The sequence below is a fragment of the Epinephelus lanceolatus genome, chromosome 10 (genome assembly GCF_041903045.1).
Source record: "Epinephelus lanceolatus isolate andai-2023 chromosome 10, ASM4190304v1, whole genome shotgun sequence".
NCBI lineage: Eukaryota > Metazoa > Chordata > Actinopteri > Perciformes > Serranidae > Epinephelus > Epinephelus lanceolatus.
Window position 1 is genome coordinate 22796574 of NC_135743.1, and position 25276 is coordinate 22821849.

Here is a 25276-nt window from a genome sequence, read left to right on the forward strand (position 1 = left end):
TCTTGTGCAACAGGAGGATGTCCCACATATGTCAGTGGTTTGTAAGGGCTGGTTAAAGGATTGGGTATTGCCCTGACAATATTTAAGGGGAACGCCATTGTAGTGAGTGACCTGAGCCACCAATCCTATGCTGATGTCTTCCTTTCTTTTTCCTTTTGAAAAGCAGCAGAATAAGCTGAAACCCTAGTCCATTTGTATTGTCAGGACAAAGAGAGACCATTGTGGCAGGAGGGGTGGAGGGGAGCTGCCGGTGGAGGTAGGGGTGCAAGGGGTCAGGAGGGGGCAGAGAGGAGTTAGTCACCCCTGCTGGGTCGAGTGTTGGGGGCTCGGGGCGGTGGGAGTGTGTGCAGGTAGTGTGCGTGTTTTTTTTTCTCTGTCTCTCTCTCTCTGAATGATGAGCCTGAAGTTGCAGCAGTGTGCATTTATCTAGCTGGAAGAGGCTTCAGTAGCAGAGCAGCAGCAGCAGCAGGGCGGGGGAGGTTATGTTGAAGGGAGGGAGGGAGGGAGGATGAGTGACAGGGAAGCCAGCGCACTGCCTCTCTCACGCTCCGACAGGAGTTTATTCTGCTCCAGCTGCCGACACCACAGCGCACACAGAAAAAGAGAGAGAGCTGGAGAGAGAAAAGCCCCTTCGATATCACAGCGATGACTTACAGCACTTACAGAGTGGATTGCACACTGGATTTTAGCGCTTGGAGTTGATGACACTAAGTTATTTATTGACGTTTGGTATTTTGTCTGGTGCCTAAATGCTGTCACTGGGCAAAATGCACTCCAGAGCAAAGTCCCGGAGTTGTGACAACTACCTGAGTATTAAGGTACGAACTTTAAATACGTCTTTATTGCAGTTTAACTGAGACTTTTTGGAAGTTGCTGTTTATTTCTGTGTGTTTTCATATGTTAGTGGGAAACTTCAATCGTTGACTGTGTTGTGTGTGTGTGTGTGCGTGTGTGTGTGTGTGTGTGTGTGTGTGTGTGTAACTGCACATTCAGATGATGGATGTTTTTAATGTCTGCGCCTGTTCATAGCTGATATTTTGACTTCTTGCACTGTAGCCAAAACATAGCAGGTAGGTTTTTATTCATGCATGAAGAGAGAGATAAAAATGTTTGTGCTGATCAGCGTTGTATTGTTGCTCAGTCTATTTATATCCCTTAATTTACATTCAGTTTCAGTCATTTTAATGCCTTTATTTTCTCTTTTGTTTCAGTAAGAGAACTTAATATGTCACGGTGTGCAGATGTTTGCTTTTTCAGCAGCATTTTGTCTGCTGCTCACAGATACATGCCTGTTTGTAGTACTCTGTGTTCACTTCGAAGGGCATTGGGAGCGTAAATCATCACTGATGGCACCTCAGCATGTTCTCCATCTGTTGAATGACAATAACAAACTGAATGTGGTGAATCTTTAGGTGGATTTAAGACAACTTTGTGCGCAGGGAGCAAAACACAAAACTATCAAATGCAATTTAATTCAAATATTGAATTTATTTCTGTAGTACACACAGACATATCAGCTTATTTCAGCTATATGCCATCATCAGCTATGGTGGGCTCTTATCTGCAAAAACTAACAAACAAAAAACACAATGAAAACAAGATGTGATAAAAGTGCTATTTATCATTTCTGGGGTCACTGAAATACACAAGTTTGTATCCTTTCTGATAAGTCGGTTTCCTTTATCATCCTCCCACTTGTTTTGGTATGCACCGCAGCTATATTTACCCTGCAGAGGTATCAACAGACTTTTTTAGTCTCCTTTGTCTCTCCTGTCGCTGCTCATCACACTCTGATTGGTTGAAGCACCTCCTTTCACTTTTTTGTCCTCTTGTTGTTTCATTTATGCAAAGTCCTAATCAAACGTGTGAATGTGTGTATGTGTTTTATACAGTACAGGGTTGCCCAGGAACAATATCCTGTCAGTGTTGTTTATTTCCTGTTGGACAAAGTCATTAGCACATAAATCAACTCTTTCTCATAACCAGCGTGGGAATCTGTAAAATCTTGCCCCACTAATGGATAAGTGTACAGTTTAATTTTGTTTAATTTAAAAATTAAAATGCACAGCTGTCTTTTTGTGTCATAGCTTGCATCTGTTATTTTATGTCATGCTTTTTGAGAAATTATGTAGGCCTTACACTTTATTATAGCCCAATGAGTAGCGGAACTGTTTCATTACATTACAGTCAAGACATGGGAATAGATAATGAAGTAAATAAATTAATAAAGTAAATGTAAATGAAAGGAAAAATTAAAAAACTTTTCCTGAAGTGGGTGGCCCAATTTATCACCTCCAGACTTCCATTGTTGTTGATCCCGCTGTCACCTCAGACCCAGCTGTGTTTGGCTCACAATCACTGTGGGCCTCTCAGGGTTAAAGTTTATCAGCTTAGATAACATTATAACATTTACTAAAGTATCTTTTACACTGCCATTCTTACACTATGCTGTTTGCCACTGAAGAGCATGCTCTGTAGTGTTTATACACACAGACATGGAGTTTCTTTGTGTCTTATGTACTTGTATAATTGTGTGTTCGAGTGCAATTGATTTTTATGTTGAAGATATGTAAGTGTGTGAGTAGTTAAGAAGCACTTGAATAATTAAATTCAATTTAATAGAGCAATATTTTGATTTCAGATCTGTGGCGTTATTAAGTAACCTACATTTTAAATGTATTTGGATTTATTAGTACAATGTTAAGCTCTTTTGTCTGACTTTATATCCCAGCCCTCTTTGCCTCTCCTCCTCTCATAAGATAGGATTTCTATTGGTACGGATCAAAAGCTGAATCAAACTGCGGGTTCAGTGGTAAGGTCTCACCGGGCTCTATTGTTGGCGTCCTGGCACCTGGCAGCGGGGCAGGTCTGAGCAACCTGTGGCCTTTGTCAGCCCGCTGCCTTTGAGGCTGTTAGCAGGTTGGTTAGTGAGCAGCCTGTATGGGGGCTCCAGGGCTCTCCTGTTACACTCCCCTGGTGGCTTCATGCTCCACTGGAGGCCTGGTAGGCAGCGCCTTTTGTGTCCCTGACCCACTAAATGTGTCAGTGACCACCTCTCGCTTGCGCACTCTCTGTCTCTGCAGGTCTCTCACTCTTGCTTTCTCTGTGATGGACCCTTTCTCTTTTTTATCCCTCTGACTTTGATTCCTTACTTCCTCCACTTCGGACACATGCTTTAAATGTTTTAGAGTTGGCAGCTTATGAAACATTTAATGTCTCTTGTCGCTCACAAACGTTCACTAAAATTGCAATATTTGTTCCCATCACAACTTGATATTAAAGAGAATCAAGGGTCTGTGTTTTCCTTGTTCACTGAGAGTCAAAACCCCCGCTCACTCACCAGCTCTATGCACTGTCTGAACAGCTGGTTTACCAACGCTGCAGACAAAAGTGTCCCACCTGGAGTTTGAAGCCATTAATTACCACCTTAGTCCTCCATCACACAGGCGGCTGCTTTACAAAGACCTGGCATCAGAAAGGGTGGGACTTCCCAATCTGTTCCTGTCCTGGCTGAGGGTCTGAGGCTAGACATACACAACCATACACACTGCATTCCTCTGTGGCTCAGAGCGGATGGGAAGCTCAGCTTTGGTGGCTAAGCTCAGTCGTTGTGCTGAGACATGCAGATATGTCTCCCACTAGCCAGGTGACACTTTTTGAAAAGCTTTACAAGCTTCCTGACAATGGAAATCTATATGTGTTGTACCTTATGTAAGGTGTTATCTATAGGGTGATGTAATGTATATTTGTCACAACTCTGGATGTGAACATTGTAGCTATTGTTCAGATGTGTGCAGCTTTTGTGTCCACATCATAGCGTTGGTTTGCATGGACAGCCACTCCTGTGAGACAGGTTGAGTTTATCATTGAGCTTAAGTCTCTGCAATGTTGAGTAATTGCTCTCGAGACACTACCTCTGACACTACCGCTGCTTTTTTCTGCCTTGGGAACCTCTCGAGCAACTTGCTGGTGTGTCCTAGTGAGGGCTTTCCTCCCATTGTTAGCTTTCCTCCAATAAAGCGCCGTGTTATTCTTCTCCTCCCGGGTGCAACAGTGACTAATGCCCAGAGACATTTTTGTCTCGCTAAAAGCAGGCTGACTGCTAATGGAGGTGGGCGTTTTGTTTCAGGGCACCAAACATTGTACTGCACATACCACTTAGAGAGGCGGAGTGCACAATGAGCGCCTTGTAGTAGAGTCGTGGCATGTGTACCAATGCGCTGAACTGTACTCACTCTCCTCTAATTGATGGTGCTGAGCTGCTTAGATCAACAGGACAGATCCTACAAAGGGTGAAACATGGGCTGTCTGACTGACTAAATTCACCGGAGCTCAGCCGATATCTTGATTTCTAGGCATCCCTTTTTCTTTTTTTTTTTTTTTACACACTTTCATTGTCATGTAAATGCACTGTAGACATTCAAGCAAGAGTTAGGAGCTTGAACCCCCACGTTCTTCTCTATGGTACACAGTTGTCATAGTGTGGGACTTTCCCTGGCATTGCTATCTATCCTGTGGTTATCGTTGGAGGCAGATGTCTCTATTCCACTGTTGTGTTCCATTCGGGAAGGACAGATAGCCGAGGGGTGTTTGGCCTTGGCTCCGACTGCTGAGAGGAAGGTCATAGCCTGAACCTTGATCATAACTACGATGCCAGGTCAACCTCATCCAGGACTGCTGTAATCCCACATGTCCCATCTCATCCCCAGACAAGTTGTAACTAACGCTGTCGGACATGTCATATATTCTGGTGGGGACAGGTGGTGGTGGCCCAGGTCATGTAGGGGGCAGATAATAGTCGGCGATGACATGGTTGTTATTACTGGGTAGCATTGCACTGTCCCAGCCACAACTGGACTCCAGTCTGTACTTTCCAGCTCTGCTGTTTGTGTCCGCTGACAGTGACGTCACTCCCACCAGGTGTTTCCCCTCTCCCTGATGGAAAGACCATCATGGCTAACATTTCCTGTCATGTTTGAACTTCCTGACTGTCTGGCTAAGTGGTATCATGCTCAGCAAGTCATGTGCATATGCAACTGTGTGTTTATCTGGTTGAATTCATGTACAGTAAGCAGATAGCCTGAGCGTCAGACTGAAGCTCCCAGAACCTTCAGTCTGACATTGCCTCCATTGAAGGCGATTTACAAGGGGGAGGGAATTTGATTTTTCCCTAACCAATCAGTAGAGATCAACAACTCACCCAGAATCTGACGTCATTAGTATCCATGCCTTGGGGGTGCCGAAAACAAGCGAGCATTGCCCGTTTAAAATGTCTCCGTCGTCGTGCACGCCCAGCTGCATCGCTGTTAATCCAGTTTAGCAGCTTCCTTAATTTGGTCCACCATTAACGCGAGTAGTGGCGAAATACCTCGATAGCATCGTTAATGTGGTCTGTAGGATCTGTAGCGGTTGCTATTGTTGCTATCCTCACCAGTTACCCACCGGCGTACAGCTTGACATCAGCATGGCGCTAATTGGCTAATTGCTAGACCCGCCCCCACCCCCGGCGTTCATTGGTCCGTCCATTGTTTGGACGAGATAAATCGCAAATTCATTGCAGTATGCCAGACCAGAGATGCAAGCCTACTCAGTTGAGTGGGCGGGGTCTATGGTCTGGAACCAGGCTAGTAAGCAGATGCCTTGTTAGCTGGTGATAGTTGTGCAACATTTGTTTGATATTGTTAACCAACATCAGCATTTAGTTGGTCAATCAGTCCACCACTTTGTTCCAAATTGCAGTATCTTAGCAACTATTGAATTGATTGCTGTTAATTGTGTGCAGATATTCATGGCTCCAAGAGGATGAATCCTACTGATTTTTATGATCCCCCACCTTTTCCCTGATGGATTGCCATGAAATTTATATCAGCCTGAGCTGTACTTTGTGTTTACTGTTAATTAGCAAATGCTAGCATGGTAACATGCCAAACTACAATGTTGTGCGTGGTAAGCATTATACCGGCTAAACATCAGCGTGTTAGCATTGTCATTGTGAGCCTGTTAGCTTGCTGAACGTTAACATGAGCCACTCACTGAGCCATTAGCATGGTGTTGTGGTACTCATGTCGTGTTTAGTGTGCAGGATTTAGGGGCATCTATTGGCAGAAATGGTAAGAAATAATCATATCTGTTTTCAGTAGTTGATAATCACCTGAAAATAAGAATTTTTGTCTTTTTGTTACCTTAGAACGAGCTGTTCATATCTACATACAAAGAGGGTCCTTTTCCATGGAGGTCGCCATGTTGTCTCTACAGCTTTGTTTTACAACTTCACCATTTGATGCCAATAGATCCTACACACTAAATGTTACCTCTTTGCATTTAAAGCACTCTGGACCAGTGGTTCCTAACCGTGGGGCCAGGACATCCCAAAAGGGCCCAAAGAAAAATCAGAAGGGTCACAGGATGATTACAGCCATACGCAGAAAAAATCCTGCCCTGTTAAACAAATTTAATGTGTTTTTTTCTGACCATTTCTGTTTCTTTCTTTGTCAAATGCTGGATACTTACACTACTTAACACTTCATAAAATCCATAGAATAAAACTCTAAGAGAGAAAAAACATTTTTGGTTGGTCTGCTCACAGCCCATGTTCACACCAAGGCCATAACCTGTAATGAGGTAGACATTGCTTTGCTTTTAGGGATCACAAGCCAAAATAGTTGGGAACCATTGGTTTAGACCATCCTGTCCATGTAGCATTTTATTTTCTAATGTTTTGCAATACCTTGGGAAGAATGACCTTTCCATGACACATGTAGAGAAATACGTATTTATACAAGCTTCACCTGATGAAGGACGTCCAACCTAATCCAGCTCTTTTCTTCCTTCAGGACACTGAATCTTTAGACAGCTGTATCCAGAGCACCTTGTCGGCCCTGTACCGCCCTTTCACTGCCACCGCTGCCACCGTCCTGTGGCAGCTCTTCAGTGTGGTGGAAAGGCAGTACCGAGGAGACGGCCTCCGCTGCCTCATCGACTTCTTGCTTCCTGCCAAGAGGATCCTGCAGATCATCCAGCAAGAAACCTGCGTGAGTTGTTGATAAATGTGGCGCATGTGGTTAAATCGATTCAACCTCCTGTGGTTTATGTCAGAATTCATTTTGAGTTGCATCATAGTCAGAGATTTACCTGGTGCTAACCTCGGTGATATCCTGCAGGACTATTGTTCTGACCTTCAATCTGATGGAAATAAAAGGTTGACAAAAGGGTAGTGAGGACACAACAAGAAAAGCCCAACTTAATCATGTTACTGTGTGTCATGACTTGTTAGCTCATGTCCTTCCCTGAAGACTTCAAACATAGAATAATAAACATCTTGAAAGATACGTGACTGAAGTGATAACAAAATGTTTTTGACAAAAGAATGTGAGAACAGTGCTGCTGAGTGTGAATATCTTTGCGGAGTGGGAAGGGGGAGCATCAGACTGAGACAGAGTTGATTATTGTCCCGAAAACAAGCTGAAAAGCAGCCATCTTTCTCTGAATAGGGAGACAGAGGGAAATTGTGGTTTATTTGAGAGGCTGCCATGGACTCTTGGGCCAAAGTGAAATTTAATATTCTCTCTCACAAGCTTTGATTGCGGTGTGTTAGGGCTCTACAACCAAAGCACTGAAACTTTATTCCCCTGTATTCATCTCTGTGGTGATTACACTGTGAGGATCGCCATAGAGCAATAGTTTCACCTAAGCCTAGCCCCTGAGAACAACCTGCCGTGCTTGAGAGTCTTTGTATTGCAGGCAATATGAGAAGCTTCAGAGGAAGATCACATCCTCAGTCTTTGCCTTGACATTCATAAGAGATGAAAAAACCAACCCTTGAGCACATTGTCTTTGCTCCTAGGGTCTGTTTTTTATTCTGTCATAGTGAAGATTTGTGTTTGGGTTGCTGCGAGACCAGGCCTGATCAGACAGGTTTTCCTCTTCAGTCGAGTGATCACTGACAGTGATTCATCCAGTGCGTCCCATGAAAACATCTTGCCACTCCATTAAAGTTAAACACTTGTTTGAACACAGCTTTGCAGATGTCAGTTGTACCACAGTCGAGCCATGACACACAGATGATGATCTGTTATGTGAGTGGGTATTGACTGATTTCTCTGTTTTCTCTCAGGTGAGGTTCAGAGGATTGCTGTTCTATCATGAGGGGTGGCCTCTCTGCATCCACGAGAAAGTCGTCCTGCAGCTCGCCCCTCTGCACAAAGTGCGATTAAAGCAAGGAGATTTTTACCTACAGATTGTTCCTTTAGGCCGCAAGACTGCCAAGCTCGTAATAAAATGCCTGACGGCCAGTGGGCAGGCCATTACAGAAGTCCCCATCACAGAGAGCATGTATGGCAGCGTCTTCACAGCTGAGTTCTTACAGAATGTAACACGAGACCGAAACGTGCAACCACTACAGAACTGTCTGCTAACCACTGGTACGGCTGTGTACAGGACGCCGTGGAAGAACGTGGTCAACCCACTGTTTGTCAGCAGCACGGCGGACGCCATCATGCAAGCGCGCTGCAGCAGAGGTGGCTTCCGCGGCCACCTCAGCACCTGCAGCACCAGCGGATCCACAGGGACTCTGGACAGCCACCGCAGCTCCAGAGAGTCCCTGCACTCTCAGGGAGCTGACTCCATCTTCTCTGAGCCCACCTCCCCAAACAGAAACCACATGGACTCCAGCAGTGAGAACCACAGTGTCAGCAAACCGGACACATCGACACCCATCATTAAAATCGAAACACCCACTGAAGAGTGTGGGACAGGGAGTGAGAATAATGGTGGGAGAGGAGGAGGGCAAGGGTCCAAGATGCTATCCTTCAGTACGGACCTTAGTGACCCAGGCCCTCGACGCCGCCACCCAAGGGACTCTGTTGCATTTGAGAGCAGGAGACTTTTCAGGAAATCCTACATGGAGGCCCTGCAGAACCCCATGAGCCTCGGGTCCAGCTCCGAATCAATCCTGGAGGAAAGCCCAGATAACAGTGCTAGCCTAAGAGAGCGCACAGTGACACCAGGCAGCAGCCCTGACACCCGGTCCTCCTCCAGAGAACACTTATCTCGGAGGCTGGGTAGCCGGAGCTGGCTGAGCGGTGATGACTCCAGGCCCAGCACACCTTTACTTTACTTACAGAGGGGACTGAGGAGCGCAGAGAGACGGGCAGAAAGACGTTCAAAGTCACTGGAGAGGAATAACAAGGCAGGCCAGGTTAAAGGCCACCGGGAACGCTCCTCCTCTGGAGGCTCAGTCACCACATCCCCCAAAAAGCTGATTAATGGCTACGCTCTTCGTTTTGGGAAGCTGGATGTTGAGGCGGCTTTTCTTGGTTCTGAGAGGAGAAGCAGCAAAGACGAGTCAGGTATGTGACACTGCACTGATGTTCAACCCTTTGTTGACACCATGTTGATCACAGTACATGATTATTACTTTATGTTGGCTTTACCAGCAGCAGAAAAGTTTATGTACATAATTGAATTTTATGGTACTTGATTCTTCTACTCAAATGCATTTCAAATAGTACCTTTTAATCCATCACATTTATTTCTGAGATATAGTTAATAGTTATTTTGCAGACTAAGATTCTACATTCAAAACATACGGCTAATTTATAAAGTATTAAGTATTGTTACAGACTGAACACCCAACAGTCTAACGTTAGATCATCTAAACCTCAGCTAGCTAAAAAACTACAATTACAATGCTGTTTACACATCAATGAATCCTTCATAATAATCACAGTGTACAATATTAATAATTAAAACAACCTGCAGGGGGACATTTTTTTATTATAACTTTAAGTGCTTTTATCTGATAATACTTATGTACATTTACCAAACTAAGTTACGAATGCAGGACTTTTACTCATAATTAAAAAAGGACGATGTGGTATTTCTACGTTTATTGAAAGAATACGTCTGGTATTTTTTTCACATTGTTATGTTATCATGAAAATCTCTTGAAAACACCAAAACCAACAATATCAAGTATTGCCTGTGTAAACAGAGCATGACATAGGTTATTCCTCTGTGCTGTAGACATTAATGTTTGTCCAAAAACACATTATGAGCACTGATGTTTTTTATACTTCATACAGCGTCATATATACTTACTAAAGCATCAGAATGTAGATCAATCCACTGCTGAAAATAGTCTTTAATAAGTGCACCATTTTCTTCTGTCTGAGCAATGTTTTTTTTGTCTCATCACTAGCAGCCATAACTGTTTCATGTTGTTTAGATAGGTAGGATGAGGAACACAAAGTTTCACCGCTGCATCTCATTGTCTCATTTTAAATAATAATGATAATAATCCATTTTATTTATAAAGCACTTTTCATGGTACTCAAAGACACTTTACATTTGTTAAAAATGATTAAAAAAATACAATAGAATACACACAACATCATTCACACATTAAAAGCCATTTAGGAAAGATAAGTTTGCTGAGTGATTTGAATCGGGGGAGGTCATTGCACTCTCAAAGTTGTTTGTTTTCTTTGAAAGAAAATTACTTTCCTTCCCCTGTCTTGATCTTAATGTGCACGCAGCAGCAGCTTCGGGCAGCCAGTTAGAGGCAGACAGGTTACCACGAGGCAAAGTATGGGAGTAAATAAAAAAAGATTACTGTTTTTAATATGTTGTCATGTATAAGAAGGCCCCAAATGACCTCAAATGAGCCCTGTAAGAGGCCTATATGATTACTGTAAGTGTGTAATTTAAAAGCATTTGTATGGAAGTGTTTCTGTCTAAAGCTTTTTGATCCATATAAGCAGTTTCCTCTGTAGTTATATGCTTCAGTATTGACATAATGACAGCCCATGACTCATCATTTCTCACTTATCAAATAATATAACCTGAGGGTGTGAAAACCAAGTTTTCATCTTTATAGTAAGATATTAGTGGTTTCTCACCAGGGTGTGTAATCATACCCTGCGGCAGGAGTGACTACACCAGTTCATCAGGTGGCCGGAGTTAGAGTAGGAGTTGAGACAGCTCATAACTGTGAATTAAAGCTGTCATTGGTGATAGATTGCTTTTCAAAGGCCACCGTCTGTATTCTTTGGCACGTTCAGGGCACAGGTATGGCCCAACCCTGGAAACAGAACTTTACTCACAACCCTGTGTTTTCTTTACCACTGTCAGTCTGTTGTTTTTTGTGTTGGTTCATACAGGGTAGCTCAGGAAAGTGGTGATTTGAGAGAACCACCAAGGGATTCATGCTGTTTTTAGAAAACACAGATTCTTCCGTGAATTGAAATGTGAGGAAAAACGGAGTTTATTTCAATCTCTGAATCCTAACCTTGGACAATGCCATAGATAAGGGCATTAGTACCGATTTTAAAATAAAGATTATGTTCCTTTAAATGTGTTAACTACACCCTATGCAGCAAAAATACAGTAGTTAAATCACATCATTGCGTTTCTGAGATTACCTCAGCGGGTATTGTATTTCAGCTGGTTGCAAAGCAGGTTTCCCACAACGACATTTCAAAGGCAACAAAGGATCCTGTAAACTCTGTAAACCAACCACAGGGACCCCAGCATCTCACAATGAGATGACCCTACAGTGTTATTGGGGCTGGGGGCTGCACTGATCCCAGATGGGTTGCCTCATTTACAAAAGTTTCCTTTGTGAATCAATCAGCCACCGGGGATTCACCCAAAAAAAAAGCCTTTCAAACTGTGTCTGTGTCTTTGGAGAGTTCATTCAGTCCAGAAACACAAGACCTAACTTGCGCTGACTCACACCACTCTGAAAAAATACTCCAGCAGGATTAAGTTACTCATGATATGAGCTAGAAAACTCTGCAATATCAAAACACATCCTGCTCAAGTTATGTGATCAGTAACTCAAAGCTCCAGCTACCAGTGCAGATTTAGCCTCTCTGTGTCCCGGAGACTACACAAAAAAGCAGACTTTGACACACAGGACAATACTCAGGAGGCTTTACCCCACGTTTGTCACTTCCTCTGAAAACAAAGCAATTTAGGAAACATGCAGCAAACACGAGCCTGGCCACACCGTCGCACAGGAAATGCACTGACTGTTTGAAGACAATAGAGGCTGAGCTGGGAGGGTTTACTGTCACAGAACAGAGCAGGACAATACAAGAGGCCTCAAACTGTGTAAAAGGCAACACGCAACAGGTGTCCATCAGACACAGAAATATATCATAATCACCGATCTATATTTCCATATATATCGGCAGAGTTGGTTGAGCAATAGCCTATCAAGATTTGGGGTTTATTTTAGTGCTTGGATGTTTTGAAAGAACCTGGTTTGTGCCATCTTCTCTTTTATCTCACGGTAGCAGTATGGCTTTAGGGATGGATATGACAGTCTGCCACTCAGTTGGTCCACCATTATGGTCCAGACTGAAATATCTCATCAGCTACTGGATGGATTGCCATAAACAGATGCATGTATCCTATAAGATGAATATAACCTAATAATTTTGGCACACAATTTCACCAAATATCAGCCTCAGCTGTACTTTATGTTTAGTGCTTAAAGATATACTATGCAGGATTTTAGGTTACTGTTTGTACACACGCTCGCCAATTAAAGTTAAAATCAACCTCAGATTCACTCTTGTTTAGCATTTTGTCTTGCTATATATTAGCGATTTTTTGGTCCTGTGTCTCTTGGATGCTGGCTGCTTATGATCCCTGACCTCACCTGAGCATTGTGGGTGTACGCGCCCATAAACATCCCCCACACAGAAAATAAGAAAGTACACCACACGCGCACACTTCTAGTGGGTTGCAATTAATGATTGAGAGGGATTCTGTGTGAGTCTATGCATTGTTTTTTTAGAAAAATCCTGCATAGTTAAACATCAGCACGTTAGTAGTGTCAGTGAGGGCATGTTAGCATGCTGACATTAGCATTTAGCTCAAAGCATTGCTGTATCTAATTATAGCCTAGCAATGCCGCTAGCATGGCTGCAGACAGTCTTATTATATGGTATTTTAAACGTTCTCATAAAATGTTAGTGTGAACATTCGTAATTGTACAAATTAGTAGAAACTGTGAAATCAGTTGCGTAATGTGTAGCTGAGGGAGAGTGTGCTGCAGGGGTTTTGTTTTTTCACTAAAATAAAGGACACCCCAATAAAATAAAAAAAATACAACTCAAGGGTGTGTGGGTAGAGGAGGTCACACTGCTTTATTCACACCAGGCCCGAGTGTATAACGGCACTGTTGGAGCTGCCTTGAGGTTCTTTCCCCTGCAAACAGGAAATGCACAAAAACAGACAGGCTGTCACACCTATAATCATAAATCAAATACCTGTGCTGTCTTTTTCTGTCTTTACATTAGGGCTGCAACTAAGGGTTATTATTATTGTTAAATAATCTGCTTATTATTTCAAGTTATTTAAATCAATTAGTCGATTTGTCTAATTTTAGAAAATAGTGAAAAATGCAAATCACAGTTCCCCAGAGTCCAAAGTGACGTATTTATTTATGTCTTGTTTTTATTTTTATTTGTTAGTGTTCAAAAATTCCACATTAAAAAGTGCAGATATATAGTCCCAGTACTGAGCCGAAGCACAGTGAAGTTTTCAGTTGGGTATACAGAGATACAGTGTTTGCTGCCTCAGGATTAAGTCTATAAATTGTGGTACCACTTGGAAATGTCAGGAGCAGCATTCCTATAAACAGAGCCTCGAGCTATGGAAGGCTGAAGATATGAGAGTCTAATAACGCCATGAGTTACCCATGAGTCACGCTGACTAAACACCTGGTCTGCGTGATGAGTCAGTGTGAACTCACTACTAGTGAACACCTTTCACAATCACAACACTTACAAACACTTGTTTCAAAAGGTATTACGATGAGTGCGGAGGTGAAAGGAAGCTTCTAATTTCTATTGATTGTACAGTGTTTTCCTGCAGCTGTGGCTCAGTAAGTAATACTTAGACAATGTGTGCTCACTATTTATAATTCTTTCTACAGGACAGCGGGATGACACCATCAGCAATGAGAGCAGGCGGCACAGGCATAGTGGAGATGAGTCCCACAGTCCTAAAGCAGCCAATGGCTCGGCCATCAGGCCAGCCTCAGCATCAGGCTCTTCATGTGAGAGGATCACAGCCCTCCCAAAACTGGTGTCAGAGGTCAATCAAGCACTGCTCACATCAGGAGCTGTGATCCTGCCAGGTAGAAGACGACACAGCTTATGTTTTTATTTCCTTTTTTTCTTGAGCTAATAATGATGCATTTTAGTTTTTCACTTTATAATGAAATAACACATTCACACTGCTTTTTAACTTTCAAAATTCCCACATTGAGGATCATAATGACCTGATTACCTGAGCTGTTTAAAGCTCAGACATTCCTGACATAGAAAGTGATCGTTGACATGTGAGCGGGTATTATTGACCCCCAGCTGACATTCTCTATTCCAGGAAACAGAGACCGCAGTGGGAGGGCAGTGCTGCAGGTGTGCATGAGAGCTCAGGTGTGGGCAGGTGAGAGTTGCACGGTCAGTGACCTCACCTGTTTACTGGGCTACTACCGCTCCACGCTGCGGTAAGTCATGCATGCCCTGGGTTTATTTAGTCTGCATTAGGAATAACTTTCACAGCTGTCTCTTAGCCCTGAGGTGAACACGGCTACTGTCCCACACAGACTTTATTAATACATTGTAGATTTTCCAAATGCTGCAGCTGTTATAAAAGGTCAGCATTTTATGTAGGGCATTGTCAGTAAACCTGAGAATGAAATAGGGTCTCTCTAGTTGGCATTTGTTTATGTTAAGATTCAAGATTATACATTACAGTTTTTTGTAAACCCTACATACATTTACCACGGCTGTACAACATTACATATGTTTACATCCGTGTCTTCCACATGTAATTGGAGTTATTGAACTTAAAAATGTCTCCAAGCCTGACTACAAATGTCTTTAAGTCAAAATAGACCTTTTTTTTTTGCTTTAACTTATCAGTATGAAGTAAATCTTGATTGCACAATGCAATGGCTACAGAATAATGGCAACATCAGTGTTTAGACTGGTTCCCCAAAAGCCTTGCTTTGACTATGCAATTCTGTTTGCCACCGGGTACGATCTCGCAGGAAAATTAAAGCTTGATTTAGGGCACAAACAAAGTGCATCAACTGTCCCAGACGTTAATGGATTTAGGTTGTGACATCAGAGGATCAAAGTTTAATGTCAGTTGTCAGTAATGTTTGACATGGAATACTGATGACAGATGAAGTTGAAACAACATTTTTAAGATGTTTTATTGACTTTAATTTTGGTTGTCAAGAAAATTCAACATCTTACAAAAGTCTCATGTCAGTCATGACGTAGAACAATTACATTTAGTTTTGGCAATCAAAACCCAGCGTATGAAAAACATGGTAATGTTAACATCTACGCAACATGAAATTCTGACATTATTAGACATCATCATCATCAACCCAATTTTCATTCCGAGCAAAATTTAATGTCTGTCCTGCGTAAGAATTCAACATCTATCTGATGTCATAGTGATGTCAGGTGCCAGCTGGGATTGCACAACCAAAACAGGACGTTTATTTTGTTTTGCCTGATAGCTATCGGCAGCTATCCCCAGTTAGCACAGAGTATCAGTGTAAGATTTTTGCAGTTACTATCCTCAGTAATGAAAGTGATGAAACGTGGAATAACAGAAGTAACTGTGGAAACTGTGGTAATTGCTAGGCTCCGAAGAAAATGGAAAGCAATGCGGTTGTCTTCGTGACATTGATGCCAACAATAATACCATTTTGAAATGTGGTTGTGTGTGTTACCTAATTTACCAAACAGTATCAAGCTCTTAGCTGTCAAACTACGCTGTTGCATGCAATCAGGTGTCTGACTAACTGTAATACTCTGGTTTCAGGAAAGAAAGGCGTGATCAAGGCCTGACTGTTGTAATAGACAGCAGGAGGCATCAGCCTGTTCCAGCTCTGTTGTCATCGCTGTCTGAACTGCAGGTGAGCCCGCAGTGGAAAATATGTAATTAGCCTCCAACACACACCCAAAGAGTTTCCCATCCCTGCTAAATCTCTGTTGTCTTCTGAGCTGTAATGCTACATCTGTCTCAGAGTTATTTCACTATGTCATCCCTTACACGTTTCTTATTGTTCTGCCTCACAGCCTCTGACACAGGTTGGTTTTTTAAGGAGGCACACCTTTAAATTTGTAGTGCCCGCAGATCCAAGACATTTTTCTGAAAAAAGGCTGGCCTCAGGGCTCTTGTGGAAAAGCCTGTGCTTACTTGTCTGTTTATAACCGCACACTGGGAGCAGGCTGGCTGCAGCCGACTCAAAAGAGACATATCATCATGTTATGATGATTAGTTTTCTCACTGATGTCAGGGTGATCATTCTGTAAACCGCAACACATGCATTATAAGTCACTTAAAATACACATTTTACATTGTTTAGTTATAAAAATATGTTAATGTGTCATTTAAGTGACTGTATAACTGATGCATGTGTGTTTTTCTCAGGCGTTAGCACCAAATGCACTTTACACTGTTCTCTTCCTGGTGGACAAGGAGGCAGCAGTCAAACCTGAGAGAGACATCGATGTACAGGTAAATTAAAACTCTTATTGTCAGTTGGATGAGAGGTATTTTAACCCATTTGTGCCCAAAGACTATATTTAGAATGAAGGTAACAGTCATATTTCCTCAAAATGCACTTAAACTGATGAAGAATGGCTCCTCAAGTGAATGTTTTCACCTGCTGTATGACTAAATATAGTTCTATGCAACTTTTCTTTACATGTAATATAAATGGCATGTGTATACTAAAAAAAAAAAAGATTAGATAGATTCAAATTTTTTTCCTGGATTGAGATTTTACGACTGCCTATATCATCGGTGTTGGCCGTGATTACACAGATTGTCAATGTGTGTTCTCTTGCTACAGACCGAAACACTGTCATCTCTGAAAGCCCTACTGAAGCACATCGACCAAACCCAGCTCACACGAGACCTGGAGGGCACCTTCCACTATGACCACAACCACTGGATCAACTTCAGACAGGTGGGTGTGACAAAAGTGGCTGCGTGTTGTTAATGTATCTGTAAACTTACTTAAGAGCTTTGCAAGGGTGGGGATGCCTTTTGAAAGACTGTTTTTTGGTTTACACTGTTGGATACTCGTTGACATGGGGAAAAAAAATATATTACTTGTAGTTTTGCCAAAGTTATGTAATTGTAAGGAATGACTTCTCTGGGCCAGTTGAAACATGATCTGTTTGAGATATGGAAAATCATCTCAGGCAGAGACGGGGCACAATTTTTCACTTTTCACCAGAAACACCTCCAGATTATTTGTGATGTTTCGGCATTGCTAGTGATAACAATCTCCCTCCGTCTTTCTTTCTCTCTCTCTCTTACAGAAAATTGACTCGTTTGCCAGCAGTTGTAGCGCAGCCATCGCCTCCCTCCAGGAGTCCATCAGCACACTGAGCAACAGCGGCACCCTGAAGACCTCTAAGGTCAGACCCAGCCCCTGCAGGCAGTCTGGCCTTCTGATTTATGTGTCTCCACTGACACACAATAGCTCTCATTCCTCCTAACTGTAGTAAACAGTTCAGGAGTTTGTTTTATGGTTACTGTCCATGATCTTTGTGCCTGTTGAGGTCAATAACAGAATTTTGTTTGGAATTGGAGTTTAAAATTAGTTAACTTGTAATTACATCCATAAGGAAGGATATTTTTTTTTTTACAATTGTGCATGTTTATTTCAGGAGGTGTCCGAGGTGATGGAACAGCAGAGGCACCTAATGAAGTGTGTACTCGATGACACCCGTCTAAACAGACTGCGTCTGGAAGGAGGAACTGTCCTTGCCCGCATCAGGAAGGAAGAGGCCTGTGAGAATGAGAACTACAGGTACTGCAGGAAGAATGGGTGGACTCTCGACCACATGAGTCAATATGAGTAAAAGCCTGTGGTGAAATATTTCATAACCTGCTTTGTCCTGTTACTGTTTTCCTTGTTCTTTTAGAGATGCTGTAGACATGTTGAATGCACTGTACAACCAAGTAGATGAAGAAGTCCATAAGCTTGTGATCCTCTCCAACAAGTCTCAGAAACAGTTGGAGAGCCTGCTGGAGGTGTGCAAGTTTGAGGAGCAAACTCAACAGGTGAGCTTAAAGAAGTATTTCACCGCTTGACATATGTACTTTTCACAAAACTGGGCTGCCTATGCAGTAAAAAGATGCAAATGCTTTTGAAATTGGTGCTACATGACCAGAGAAAACAGAGACAAGGGGCTGTGGCAATTGCTTTTGCCTAAGAGGTAGAAAACCTACAACTACCAGAATGCACTGCGCTACCCAGTAAAACAATATGGCAACAAGCTGTTAACAAACAATCTTGTATTAAAGTTAAACAGTGAACTAAACTATGTTTTTGAAAGCATTTTAGGTGAGAAAGAGGCGACGCAGTAAAAGAATCTTTGTTCATATTTGATAGCACTGCTTAGTTTTTCAGTCGCAGTGGCAGGCATACAAAAATGAGAAAGTACAATCTGTAGTTTAGAAATGGGAGAACAGTTAATTTCTGCATACTACCCACATTGTGATGATACAAAGCTGGTTGAAACATGCAAAGTATCCCTTAAACATCAAATATTTTATGCGTTCATGTTATAGTATCACCTTTACTGCAGATGTTTTGCTGCTTCTCTTCTCTCTCAACAAAATGAGATGTTCAGTTAATTAACATTCACCTCCCATTTTCAGGTCAAACTCTGGTTCAGTGTAGAGGGAGAGAAGCAGCTCACATCTTTGGAGTCACTAAATCTGTCTGTGGCCAAAGTTAAAGAAATGAGAGAGAGCTTGGAGCAGTTCCTGGAGGAGTCGGTGGTAAATATGGCCACAGTTTTTAAACACATTTCTTGTGGATCACATCAGTGGACCAATTAGTGCTGAACTGATCAGTTTTGTTTTGATGTTGACAGCACCAGCAGAGGCGTGGTCTGCAGCTGGTGAAAGAGTCTCCAGGGTCGCTTCCAGGTTCTGTTCTCCTCGACTTTAAACAACATCTGGGCTCCATCTTAAGCAGAGTGGAGAGGAGGAAGGCCCAGCTTGACGTCCTAAAAAATCTGTATGAATTCTATGACTCAGTAAGTATTTAAAACTTTGCAGATATCCTGTCAAAAGTTATCTGATCCTCTTTACAACTAAAGCATATTCCACAAGGTTTTTTTCATATCCCTAAAATAGTTTTTGTCAGGATTAACAATAATGTGTCTTTAACAATGATTAAAAAAAATGAATGATGTTTCTAAATCTGCAGGTCAACCAGTGGATGGAGCACTGCCAGGATTATTTCCGCCAGCTGAATCTGGACTCTACAGGTGCAGCACTTCCGCCCTCTGTGGTGCAGATCCTGCAGGATTACTACACAGAGGCATCCAAGTTCTCCATGGACAACTTCAGCACCCTCAACGACATGGTGCTCTCCCTGGAGAGTCCTCAGCAGCTGCAGCAGTGGAACACAGTGTGGCACAAATGTCAGCAGACCAAACAGCAGTTGGAAGACACTATGGCCCAAGCCATGACAGCAGCCCCGAACTCCACGGCTGTTGACACAACAGCTCCTTTAAAGACTGCAGAAAGCCAGATTGCCACTACAGAGCAGCATGGAGCTAATGCATGTTCACTTTTACCTGCAGCAATTACACCACTAACTTTTGAGGATAACAAACCTCACTCTGCTGGGCCTTTCACCAAGAGCCCAACCAGTTCAATCTCCTCCTCCACACACTTCACTTTCCCCCCTGATTGCGACAGCAAACTGAGGCAGAGCCCATCCACGTTTGACGACACGGACAGCGACTGCACCATCGACTCCACCATCTCCTGCCACTCAGAGCCCGTTTACTCCGGGGCTGCCCGTCTCCGCAAGCAGCCAATGAAAAAGATCATGAAAAAGACTATGAGCTATGAGCTGACCCAGAGGGACAGCGGCCACTCGGACGTCAGCCACATTCACGGCTACACCGGTGTGTACATCAAGGGTTTGGAGGTGGCTAATAACGTGTCTGCAGAGAAGAAGCTGCAGAGACCTGACGTGTTGAGCCCAGCGTTGGGACGCAGCCGCAGCATGTCTACGCCCTCCAGGATCCACAACAGACGCAGTGACGGAGATGGAATGAAACAGAGCAGGTGAGGAAGTGAACCAGTGATACTAAACATAACCTGGGATATTACTTTACATGTATGATGTATAAAAAGTGTGTATATATGTATAGTGCATGGACAAAACACCAGAAACATCACCATGAAATAATTTAAGACCAACTAACCTCAATCCTGCTCAACTGCTGTACAAACTGTTTTTTATAATATGTTTCTGGAAAGAGCTCTTAAGGTTTACAGTCAGGCTCACTTTCTTTTGCTTTTTTCTGCGATTTTATCCACCTCCTATTTTAATATGCCAAAGATAAAGTCATGTTTATCTTAATCCTGTATTAATACAGTGCTAATGGAGTCTTTATACTAATTAGGGCTGCATTTAGCAATTATATATTTAACCGATATTTAAACAGGTGAGTCCCCTTGAGTTCAGTGATCTCTTTTTCAAGAGAGACCTGGCCAAGACGGCAGCATTAAAAAAGTTACAGACAAACTTTTATCAGTGATTACCAGTAGTGTGTTGATTATTTTTACAATTAATCTATTAAACATTTTGTTTATAATATGTGAAAACTATGAAAAAAGGCCAATCATATTTTCTCATAGCCCAAGATGACATCAGTATGCTTATTGTGTGTGACCAACAACCCAAAACCCTAAAATATTCAAATTTGTAACGATATAAAGCTGAGAAAATCTGTCAATCTTTATTTGAGATGCTGGAATTAGCAAGTGTTTGGCAATTTAGTTTCATAAATAGCATACAGCAATTAATAAGTAATCAAAATTGTTGTTAATATTTTTTCTGATTACCTAAAGTTGTTTGGTATTATATAATAATAATAATCTTCATTTCTAAAGCGCTTTTCAAAACAGAGTTACAAAGTGCTTTACATATCAATAATTAGAACAGATAAGACATGAAAACAACATAAAAACTGAGTCTAAATGAACTTAAAAAACTCAAGTAAAATCAGGAAGGGTTCTCCAACAAAAGTATGTTTTAAGAAGGGATTTAAAAAAGATCACTGACTTGGCCGACCTGATTTCCTCGGGCAGATTGTCCCAGAGCCTCGGGGCCCTGACAGCATGGGTGCAGATCTGATGACAAGTTTGGGGGGGACACATTCAGTTGTGATTTTTTTTTAATTGCATGCATGCAAATCATGCCCACAGAGCGCTTGAGATTGCCAGCATATTTCACGATTTCATAGAGGCTCATCACCATCACCAAGTCATTCAAAAAGCACTACAAAGAGAATCATATGCTTACCTTTACTGTTTATTTCTCTTAAACAGCCAGTAGTACATGGAACCAGCCATCACCCTCCTTTTCACTGCTTCGCTGTTAGTTAATGCTACTTCTAGTTTCAGGGTCTCAGGCATGTTATGTCCACTCACGTTCTCATCTCTCGCCTCTCACGGATTCCCATTTCTCCTCATCATCTTCCCTTTCTCCCAGTATATAGGACTACTGTATACATTTGTTGAAATATTTCTAAGATGATGAAAATATGATTGCACCAACTTTTGTAATTAATATAATATATATATATATTTAATCATTGTACCAACGCACTGTAAATATCATGAACACTTCTCACACCTTGTCACGTCCTTCTGTTCACCAGTAAAGTGCAGCACATCATGGATGAGATGATCTCCACAGAGAGGGAATACGTCCGCTCCCTCAGCTACATCATTGAGCACTATTTCCCCGAGATGGAGCGGCTGGACTTGCCCCAGGACCTGCGAGGGAAGCGCAGCATCATTTTCGGGAATGTGGAGAAACTATGGGACTTCCACAGTCAGTACTTCCTGAAGGAGCTGGAGTCATGCGCCCACTCCCCACTGTCCATCAGTAGCTGTTTTCTCAGACACGTGAGTCCAGACAGACAGTCGGCTGCTGTGTCCTGAGGCGACACGCTGACAGCCTTAAAAACAGCACTCAGGTCTAGAGACTGTAATGTGTTGACCCGTAGATACTGACATTTTTCAAAACAACTTAAAGCATTCACTCTCACACTGTCCTGTTATTGTTTGCACACCAATGTAGTCACTCATCAGCATCATAGCGAACGCATGCAACTACCTTTACAGTCTCTTGGGAGCTGAATCATTCATAGCGTTTGGCAAAGCATGCTGAAATGCATACCCTTTACTGTAGTCAGTGTTGTAACTTGTTAATATTGTGTGCAGGAGGATCAGTTTGGAATGTATGCTCTGTACAGCAAGAATAAGCCCCAGTCCGACGCTTTGCTCTGCAGCCATGGGAACGAATTCTTTAAGGTGCGTCTGGTCACATTCCTCACACTGTGTGGCAGGTCAGAGGTCAAGTGCATGATGTTTTGGTTGTACACTAAAACCCATACCTTGACATGGCGAATATTCATGGACAATTTCGGCTAATCACAGATATATTGCCGTCAGATTATGTTACTGCAACAAATGATAAGAGGTGTACAGAAGAGCCAAAAAATATGTTTGGGTTTGACAAAAAAAATCTCAACACACGGTCCTACTTGTTGTTTTTGAGCCTTGATGGAGCGGCTCAGTTGTCATGAAGATGGTTGGGGTGGATTTGAAAAGGGATGTTTGAGTTAATTCTGGTTTGTCAACCAGAGAGCACTGAAAACGTTTATTTTTTAAATGTAAAATATACACAGTTCATATCTTTGAAATGCCTTAATAAGTATGTTTAAGAGATTGTAGGAGCTAAGTCTATTACTTGAAGCTACTGAGATATCTAACCCAGGGGTGACCTGACTGACGAGCTTGCTTCCATTTGATGCCCTACGCTACTTTTTGTTGTGTTGCGTTCAGTAAAGGATCTGCAGGCTTCATTTGCAGAATAATAAGCCTCTTTATTCGTTCCAACGTGCATAAATAAGGATCATTAAGTCCATTTTCTTCGTTTCTATAAACAATAAACCAAACACACATTTTAGAGCGCAACAAAACAAATCTTTAGCGCCACAGCAGTCAGAAAACATTTGCCCCTCCTACTTATATTCCTGAACCCAAGGTACCATCACAGCAACATACTGTATACATGGTACATACCAATTCATGTCTGGTTAGTTAAAGAAAGAGTCTGGCTCTTACAGGGATCCTTGTTTGTTAAGGTTATGTGTTAATGTTGGAAAAATAAATATAAACTGATAGTGTTGTTGGACTTTGGTCTGAAAATGCTGCACAGGTGTATTTAATCATAAGCTAGCTCATGGCTGATAAACAGTATAGAGGAAAACACAGTTGACCTTCACTTTGCACGACTCATTACATTTTTTACTTTTGGATAACAAGCCCAATATTCAAAAGACTGTTGATGTGTGGGAAAAGTAATACCACCACAATAATAATCCTCCCTGCGTCTCTCTCCAGAATAAGCAGATGGAGCTCGGAGACAAGATGGACTTGGCGTCCTACTTGCTGAAGCCCATCCAGAGGATGAGTAAATACGCTCTGTTGCTGAAAGACCTGATCAAGGAGTGCAGTCAGTCCCAGGAGCAGGAGCTGAGCGACCTCCGCACTGCAGAGGAAATGGTCAAGTTTCAGCTTCGCCATGGCAATGACCTGCTGGCTATGGATGCCATTCGGGGGTGCGATGTAAGTAGTAATACATGAGCACAGAGCCACGTGCTGCTGTGATGATTATTTTGATGTCATCATAAAGTCAAATACTACTTAACATCATTATGAGTCAGTCCACCATGACATTAACACTATTTTTGAACTGGAGGTCATCTTGTTGTGTGTACAGCAGAGTGAGGTCAGGATTGTATTGTTCTCTCTGACGCATGTGAACAACCGTGTTTCCTCTCCAGGTGAACCTAAAAGAACAGGGTCAACTCCGCTGCCAGGATGAGTTCATAGTCTGGTGCGGACGCAGGAAATACCTCCGCCACGTCTTCTTGTTTGAAGACCTCATCCTCTTCAGCAAGACCAAGAAGATCGAAGGAGGATATGACTTTTACATCTATAAACAGTCCTTCAAAGTAAGAGCTTAGTGTTTGAGGATTGTTTTTTGTTTTTTTTTAACAACTGCCATATGATTACAATAAATACAATGTTTTGTTCTATTCTTTTTTATTTAGACGGCAGAGATAGGTATGACTGAAAATGTTGGCGACAGCGGCCTGCGCTTTGAGATTTGGTTCCGTCGGAGGAAGTCCCAGGACACGTTTATACTCCAAGCCAGCTCTGCAGAGGTCAAGGCGGTGTGGACGGCCATCATAGGCAAGATTCTATGGAGGCAGGCGCTCAGAAACAGAGGTGCTTTTCATTTTTCATTTTGATCTGAATATCAATGCGACATTCAGGCCCTTTAACACATGTAAAACAAAGGCTTTGTCATTAAAGATTTACATTTCTGGACTCCAGAGTTGCGCATGCAGGAGATGGTGTCCATGGGAATTGGAAGCAAGCCCTTCATGGACATAAAGCCCAGTGATGCAGCCATCAGTGACAGAGCCATCGACTATATCATGAAGGGATCAGGTAAGCTGTTCTTGTGCACTTCAAGTATTTTGGCCTCAAGGCCACATTCATACTGATATGTTTTCAGTTTAAAATAGCATTTTAGGGGGCACCCTGTGCCTTAGTGGGTAGAGCAGGTGTCCCACATATGAAGGTACTGTCTTTGCCACAGCAGCCATGGGTTATACAGAGGAATATCGAAAGCACAGAGATGATTGTCCTACAACAAAATGAAGTCTTCCCTTACATGTCAGTCATATTTAAGATAACAAAATGCAAACAACAATAAAAAAAATAATGAATTATTTAAACCGAAAACATATTAGTGTGGATGTAACATTTCTCTGACTGTCCTCCTGTGTTCGATGTGTTGCATCTTCATAATTCACCCTGTAATCATGCAGAGACACAATTCTTTTCTTGGCTGAAACCACAGAAACTCGGCTCTTGCTTATAGGTGTTTTAATGCTGGTAGTATTATGAGTTTTGTCAGGTAAACAAACCAGATGTAATTTAAGCCGCACTGATGTGAAGTCATTACAACCACAATAAACTATTTTACATCACTGCTCTTTCATGGTTCACCAGAGATGCTGTAAAACATGATTCATGCCTTAATGCTCGTCATTAACAACCGCAGGAATTTTTAGACATTCTTGTCACGTTTCATCCCTCCCAT

General features: G+C 42.3%; 1 protein-coding gene across 3 annotated transcripts in view; it reads left to right on the forward strand.

Moving 5' to 3' along the window:
- Positions 1-578: 578 nt before the first annotated feature.
- Positions 579-25276, forward strand: part of plekhg4b (pleckstrin homology domain containing, family G (with RhoGef domain) member 4B) — a 32016-nt gene continuing 7318 nt past the window's right edge. For 2 of the 3 annotated variants that reach the window (XM_033641020.2, XM_033641022.2), the window contains exons 1-20: positions 579-818; positions 6834-7031; positions 8114-9347; positions 13949-14152; positions 14401-14524; positions 15862-15955; positions 16474-16560; positions 16898-17014; positions 17373-17471; positions 17724-17866; positions 17982-18120; positions 18721-18843; positions 18939-19103; positions 19277-20148; positions 21750-21999; positions 22318-22407; positions 23503-23727; positions 23946-24116; positions 24216-24393; positions 24481-24618. In XM_033641020.2, the coding sequence (XP_033496911.2) occupies positions 750-818; positions 6834-7031; positions 8114-9347; positions 13949-14152; positions 14401-14524; positions 15862-15955; positions 16474-16560; positions 16898-17014; positions 17373-17471; positions 17724-17866; positions 17982-18120; positions 18721-18843; positions 18939-19103; positions 19277-20148; positions 21750-21999; positions 22318-22407; positions 23503-23727; positions 23946-24116; positions 24216-24393; positions 24481-24618 (4720 nt within the window). In that variant the 5' untranslated portion in view covers positions 579-749. The remainder of the gene's footprint in view (positions 819-6833; positions 7032-8113; positions 9348-13948; positions 14153-14400; positions 14525-15861; positions 15956-16473; positions 16561-16897; positions 17015-17372; positions 17472-17723; positions 17867-17981; positions 18121-18720; positions 18844-18938; positions 19104-19276; positions 20149-21749; positions 22000-22317; positions 22408-23502; positions 23728-23945; positions 24117-24215; positions 24394-24480; positions 24619-25276) is intronic. The other variant, XM_033641021.2, reaches the window with a different exon arrangement.